The 7,307-nt window shown below is 59.1% G+C and overlaps 1 protein-coding gene across 1 annotated transcript; it reads left to right on the forward strand.

Annotated features, from left to right (window-relative positions):
* The first annotated feature begins 2,648 nt into the window (after nucleotides 1-2,648).
* LOC135309884 (uncharacterized) lies at nucleotides 2,649-4,832 on the forward strand. The gene has a single exon (XM_064436514.1). It carries the CDS (start codon nucleotides 2,649-2,651, stop codon nucleotides 4,830-4,832), a length of 2,184 nt encoding a protein of 727 aa, XP_064292584.1.
* The last annotated feature ends 2,475 nt before the right edge of the window (nucleotides 4,833-7,307 follow it).

Genomic DNA, 7,307 nt, shown 5'->3' on the forward strand with positions numbered 1-7,307 from the left:
ATGGAGGTGGTCCTCGACCGCCTCCAGACAAGGAAGAGGGCACCGGGTCCAGACGGGGTGCACGGGAAAGTGCTTGCGCTGATTCTCGTGCACCTCGGGGAGGAGTTTCGGGGGCTGCTCAACCGCTGTCTGCGAGAGGGGCAGTTCCCGAAATTATGGAAGGAGGGCCGGCTCTGCCTTATTCCGAAGGGGAGCCGGCCCTTGGACTCGGCTTCGGCGGTGCGACCTCTGGTCCTGCTGAGCGAGGCTGGGAAGGCCCTAGAGAGTGTTGTGGCCTCTCGCCTCGTTCGGCATGTGGAGGAAGGCCCGGGACCGCGTCTCTCTGACGTGCAGTACGGATTCCGGGCCAAGAGGTCCACCATCGACGCCCTCAGGCGTCTGCGGTCGGTGACGGAGGAGGCGGACAGAGAAGGCGAGGTGACCCTGGCGACGTCGTTAGACATCGCCAACGCCTTCAACAGTATCCCGCACTGTGTAATACGGGAGGCGCTCCGGTACTTCGGAGTGCCCTCGTACCTGCGGGGGCTGTTGGGGGCGTACCTGGAGGAGCGGGTCGTCCTGTACGAGGACAGGGGAGGTCAAATGGTCCGGCGTCGGGTGCGGTGTCCCGCAGGGGTCGATTCTCGGCCCTATCCTGTGGGACATCGCATACGATTGGGTCCTGCGGTGCCGGCTTCCCCCCGGGACGGGTGTCATCTGCTATGCGGATGACACTCTCTTCACGTCCCGGGGTGCGAATTTCGGTGAGGCGGCGCGGCTGGCCGAAACGGGCCTCGCCCTTTTGGTCGGCCGCATAGAGAGGCTGGGGCTTCGGGTCCGACTGGATAAGACCGAAGTCCTCCTCTTCCGCGGGGCCCGGACGCGAGGACCTCCCCCAGGGGCGCGCCTCCAGGTGGGTCATGAGGAGTTGAGGGTGAGTGCCCAGATGAAATACCTGGGCCTCATCCTCGACGGGAGATGGTCCTTTGTCCCCCACTTCCGAGAGCTGGGGCAAAGGATCATCAGGACGGCTGCGTCGCTGGGCCGACTCCTGCCCAATCTGGGTGGGCCCAGCGACGCTGTACGGAAGCTGTACTCCGGCGTGTGCCGGAGTATGGCGATGTACGGCGCCCCCGTTTGGGTGGACGCCCTTGCCGCGGAGAATAAGCGCCTTCTCCGGCAGGCGCAGAAGGTGATCGCGGTAAGGGCGATACGGGGGTACCGTACAGTGGCGTTCTCTGCGGCCACAGCCCTCGCGGGCGACCCGCCGTGGGAGTTGGTGGCGGAGGTGCTCGCCGAGGTTTACCACTTTGTGGCGAACAGGAGGGAAATCGGCGAGCACCCCTCGCCTGAGATGGTCCGGCGGGTCCGCTTGCGAGGGCAAGCGGAACTCATGCGGAGGTGGGAGGCAGACCTGGCGCGGGCAACGTACGGTGTACGCACAGTGGAGGCCCTGCGCCAGGTCCTGGAGAGATGGATGTTGAGGCGGCGCAAGCCTCTCACCTTCCGCATGACGCAGGTGCTCACCGGGCATGGCTGCTTCGGTGAGTACCTGCACCGCGTGGCCCAGCGGGAGACCGAGCCGGTCTGCCACGATTGTGGCGAGGCTCGGGACACTGCTCAACATGTTCTAGAGCAGTGTCCCAGGTGGAGTCGGCAGCGCCACGATCTGGTGGCAGTGCTCGGTGGAGTGGATCTGTCGCTCCCGAGTGTCGTCAATGCGATGCTCGGGAGTGACGGAGCCTGGGCGGCAGTGGCCTCCTTCTGTGAGACTGTTATGTCACAGAGGGAGGCCGAGGAAAGGAACCGCGAGGACCACCCCCTCGCGGAGCCGATCCGCAGAAGGCGGACGGGGGTGCGACGCAGGCGCTACCTTGCGCGCTTGCAAGCGCCTCCGTAATCGGTGGGACTAAAGTCCCACCCGTCGGCAGGGGTCCACCAGGTGTCGGTGGGCCCCTGAGAATGGTGAGTCCGGTCTCTGGCGAAAGAGACCGGCCAGTCGCTGAGGCGTCTTGTGCTAGATAGATCCGAGGCGCCTCCCTGTAAAGCGGCCGATGGCACCCGCAGGGGTTTAGTGGGTAGTCTGGGCTGGATAGCGGCCCAGGAGTCCCACACTCAGTGCGTAAATGCATTCCCCTGCGAAAACAAAAAAAAAAAAAAAAAAAAAAAAAAAAAAAAAAAAAAGGTTAGGTTAGGTTAGGTTAGGTTAGGTTAGGTTAGGTTAGGTTAGGTTAGGTTAGGTTAGGTTAGGTTAGGTTAGGTTAGGTTGGGGTGCTAGTGCAGGAAACCTCCCCGAGTGCCTGATCCCTTGAAAGCTTTAATGGGCTGACAAGGGCTCAGGACGGTGCACCCTGGAAACGGCAATCAATAACTCCCTACGGGGTCTTGTTGGTTGCTGGCCAATGTCCTGCAATCCTTTCCCTCCTTTCCCTCTGTCCTCATCCCATCCTTAAAGAGTCGGTCTGCTCCCGGTACTTCTCTCATAATGAGAGTCGACTGGCGATGCGGATCGCTCTATCCTTTCCCCCTTTTCCTTCCTTTCTTCCTCAGTCTGTCCGGTGGAGTAAACCACTCGAAAAATCAGTCGTTTGGGGTGGGATCGGGTAATTGAGCTTAGGTCAATGCTAGGGTGACCGCACACCTGAATTAAAAAAAGGAACGTTCAAAAAATGCAAGTCGTGAATAAAGAAAATCTACCCCAGGGTGGTACCGGCCGTACCGCGGTCGGAGAATCCACCCCGGTGTCTAATGACACCGGCTGCCCCTCGTATTCTGGGGGGGGCAATTTACGCCTTGCGCCTTCGGACGCAATTGTTGATGCAGTAGTAGGAGACGATGTGGTGGGAGACGAAGTGGTGGGAGACGAAGTGGTGGGAAAGAATGCGGGAGATGTTGTCGCACAGGTTTCGGACTCTGAAATGAGTGTTAAGAGTGCCAGTAGTGGTTGCGGACAGTCCCGCTTCTTCAGGAAACGGCGGAACACGGAGAGCCCGGAATTGAGTTCTGCGACGGATGAGGATAATCCTCCACAGGCGCGCGCTCAGCGCGGTAAGAGAGGTAGAGGAAGACCGCCGACAACCGGCGAATGTATTGGCCTCGGGAAGGCAAGGGAGGCTCTTCAGGCTACTCGTCGTGCCGAGTTTCTGAAGGTCCGCATCGGTGAGGAGGATCGTCAGTTGGCTGAAGCCGCCAAAAAGGTGGCGGTCAGGAGTGAGAGGGCAGCGTCACGCGCCTCCACTCGGTCTGAGGCGGAATTCGAGCCGGAAGACCTAACTGCCGGGTCTATAGAGGAGAGGCTGAACAACTCTGTTGCGGCAATAAGAGCGGTTGGGAAGATGTCCAAAGGCCTGAAGGGCACCGCCCAGAAGACCCTCAAGGATGCGGCAGCCTCAATTGAAGACTTAGCACACGAGCTAATGGAGAGATGTACCTCCAGCGAGACGCGCCGCTTGCAGGCGGAGAACGCTCGCCTAAAACAGGAGATGGCTGACCTTCGTCAAGAGTTAGACGAGATTCGAACGGAGGTCTACAAGTCGAAGCGCTCAGCTCAGCCTGAGACTGAAGCGCCGCGGGACACGCCAGCACTGGAGAAACAGCTGACGAGTCTCCTTAAAGAAGAACTCGGTCGATTCAGGGAAGAGGTCCTTACGAAAGTAAACTTTTTGGAGGGGAAAGTCCTCAGACCCACATTGGCCTCTGACCGGGGCAGCAAAGGTAGAGCTCCAACTATGGCCACGTTTGCCGAGAAGACAGCGGCCAGGCCGACTTTGGCAGAGACTCCTGTGGAACAGGTATCGCAGGCGGTCGACATCCCGCCCTCTCAGCCGAGTACAAGCACAGCCCCAGCTAAAACCAAGAAGGCTAAAAGGAAGAAGGCCAAGTCTTCCAAGACTGCACCTGATGCGGCCGCGGCAGCTGCCCCACAGCAAGCGGAAGAGGGTGCCTGGCAAACTGTGGGTCAAAAGAAGTCCCAAAAGAAGGCCACTAGAAAAGAGGCCCAGAAGAAGAAACGGCAGGAAGCCAGGCTTCGCCCGCCCCGGTCAGCAGCGGTTGTTTTGACCCTGCAGCCGCACGCTTCTCAAAATGGCGTGACATATGAGGAGGTGTTGGGTCGAGCAAAAAGTCAGGTGGATACTGTGAGCTTGGGTATCGAGGGCATGCGGTGCAAGGTCACGGCCACTGGTGCCCGCCTCTTGCAGGTGCCCGGCAGTTCTAGTGGCCCCCTAGCCGACGCCTTGGCCGACAAGCTGAGGCAAGCCCTGAATCCGGAGGAAGTGAAGGTCTCCAGACCTGTAAAGCGGGTAGACCTGCGAATATCTGGCCTGGATGATTCCGTGACTAGGGAAGAGCTGACAGCAGCACTGGCCAAGGCTGGAGCTTGCTCTGAGCTGGACCTGAAAGTAGGCGAGATTCGTCGTGCACCGCGTGGTATGGGGACCTCGATTGTAGCGTGCCCGGTGACTGTGGCTAAAAAGCTGGAGGATGGCCGTCGGCTCCTAGTTGGCTGGGTGTCTGCCAGTGTTAAGCTGTTAAAGCAAAGGCCGATGCGCTGCTACAGATGCATCACGGGTGAGCATGTGGCGACGCAATGCAATTCTGCGGTAGACTGTAGTGGCCTCTGTTTCCGATGTGGCAAACGAGGCCACGAGGCCAGGACGTGTTCTGCGGCGCCCCATTGCCCCGTATGCGCGGAGGCCAATAAGCCCGCCGATCATGCAATCGGCAGTAAACTATGTAAGGCAGCCAATAAGAAGACGGGCAAGACACCCAAAAAGGCCCCAGCCTCTCGGCCTAAAATACCCCCCACCGAATCGTCACAAGGTGTGGAACCTTTTGAGATGGAATGTCCATAATGTCTCAAAGTACGACATTCTTGCAGTGCAACATCAACCACTCTGCCAGAGCACAAGACCTTCTGTGTCAGAGCATGGTGGAGTGGGGTGTCAAAGTGGCGATAGTTGCGGAGCCATACTTTGTTCCGCCTCGTGACGATTGGGTGGGGGATGCTAGCTGCTCGGTGGCCATCATCTCGTCGCCTTCCTCAGGCTCGCAATTCCCTGAAAACATCACCAGGGACGACGGGTTTGTTGCAGCGCGGATAGGGGATTGCGTAGTGGTCGGCGTGTATTTTTCGCCCAACAGGGCTCTAGCCGACTATGAGGCATTTCTCATACGTTTAGGATCTGTCGTGGTCAGCAGCCATCCTCGCCCCGTGATCGTGGCCGGGGACTTCAACGCCAAGTCCTTGGCGTGGGGCTCCCCGGTTGCGGACGCGAGAGGCGAGCTAGTTGAGGAGTGGGCGTTGCAACTCGGTCTCACACTCATGAACCGGGGAACGACCCACACTTGTATTCGACAAAGGGGTGGCTCAATTGTTGATCTAACGTTCGCCAGCCCCTCCCTATCTCGACGAATTGCGGACTGGCGGGTTGTTGAGGAGGTGGAGACGCTCTCTGACCACCGGTATATTCGGTTCAGTGTCTCCGCCCAGACCTCCGGCCAGCCAGCTACGCCTACCGGACTTGACGTAAGCAGCCCCCGTTGGGCCATAAAACGGATCGACAAGGAGCTGCTAAAGGAAGTGACGATAGTACAGGCCTGGGCGTCGGCACCTCCCGCTGAGCCTATAAACGTGGATGAGGAGGCGGAATGGTTTAGGGACACGTTAACCGCTGTGTGCGACGCGGCGATGCCCAGAGTACGGAGAGCACCGTCCCGACGGCAAGTATACTGGTGGTCCCAAGAGATTGCCCAACTCCGGCGAAGGTGCATATTTCGTCGCCGCCTCTATGCTCGTCATAGGAGAAGACGTCGCCGCACCGCAGATACAGCCGCTCGCGAGGCGGAACTCTACGAGGAGTATAGAGCGGCAAAGGAAGAACTCCAGGTGGCCATTCGCACTGCCAAAGACAGGGCGCGAGAAGAGCTATTGGCGACTCTGGACAGAGATCCGTGGGGGCGCCCCTACCTGTTGGTGCGGGGGAAACTTCGCCCATGGGCTCCTCCCCTAACCCAGAGTATGCCGCCACAACTGGTGAACGACGTGGTGAGTGCCTTATTCCCGACGGGTCGATCTGATTTTGTGCCACCGGCAATGCGGTTAAACGACTTAAATGAAGAGATTGGCACTGTTCCCCCCGTCTCCGAAGAGGAACTGGAAGTCGCGATAGGCAGGATGAAGAGGAAGAACACGGCCCCGGGTCCGGATGGTATCCCGGGTGTTGCGCTCGTGCTGGCCCTCGGGACTCTTGGGACCCGATTCCGTCAGCTCCTCACAGCCTGCCTAGAGCAGGGACGGTTTCCTATTAGGTGGAAGACGGGGAAACTGGTGCTCCTACGAAAAGAGGGTCGCCCGGCAGAGTCCCCCTCGGCCTATAGGCCAGTTGTACTGCTTGATGAGGTGGACAAAATGTTGGAAAAGGTGATTGCAGATCGAATCGTCGAGCATTTGAGCAGGGTGGGACCGGATCTTGCCGAGAACCAATTTGGCTTTCGCCGCTGTCGGTCGACGATAGACGCTATTTCTGGTGTCCAACGTTTGGCCAGTGAAGCGACGTCCCGGGGTGAGGTGGTGCTGGCGGTGTCTTTAGACATTGCAAACGCCTTCAACACCTTGCCCTGGGCTACCATAAGGGAGGCGCTGAAATACCATGGTGTGCCGGCATATCTTCGCCGAATTATAGACGCATACCTCAGTGACAGAGCGGTAGTCTACCCGGGCCTCAACGGCCCTGAACAGAGGCAAATGTCGTGCGGTGTTCCACAGGGGTCGGTCCTCGGACCGCTCCTGTGGAACATCGGCTACGACTGGGTCCTGCGCGGGACCGTACTTCCTGGTGTCGCGCTACATTGTTATGCCGACGACACCCTAGTCACCGTGCGGGCCAAATCGTATAGGCAGGCTGCTATGGTGGCCACTGCCGGAGTCGCTCAAATCGTAGGCCGAATAAGACGGCTGAGACTGGAGGTGGCCCTCCGCAAGTCGGAAGCCCTACTTTTTCATGGTCCTCGAGCGGCACCGACCTCTGACGCCCATATTATTGTGGGAGGGGTCCGTATCGACGTCGGGTCGACTCTCAAGTACCTCGGTTTAGTCCTTGACAGCCGATGGGATTTCAGGCGCCACTTTGATCTTTTGGCGCCCAAACTCACCAAGACGGCGGCTGCGATGTCCCGCCTCCTGCCAAACCTGGGCGGACCAAGCGTCGCATGTAGGAACCTATTTACGGGAGTGGTGAGATCGATGGCGATGTACGGTGCACCGATCTGGGGACCGAGTCTATCTGCCCGGAACGCGGCTGTTTTGCAAAGACCACAACGTCTGATGG

This window comes from Plodia interpunctella, chromosome 2, assembly GCF_027563975.2.
Source record: "Plodia interpunctella isolate USDA-ARS_2022_Savannah chromosome 2, ilPloInte3.2, whole genome shotgun sequence".
In the NCBI taxonomy this organism is placed as follows: Eukaryota; Metazoa; Arthropoda; class Insecta; order Lepidoptera; family Pyralidae; genus Plodia; species Plodia interpunctella.

What these genes read in the sequence shown, in the direction of transcription:
- LOC135309884 (XM_064436514.1), top strand. Translation starts at nt 2,649, where the DNA reads ATGCAAGTCGTGAATAAAGAAAATCTACCCCAGGGTGGTACCGGCCGT.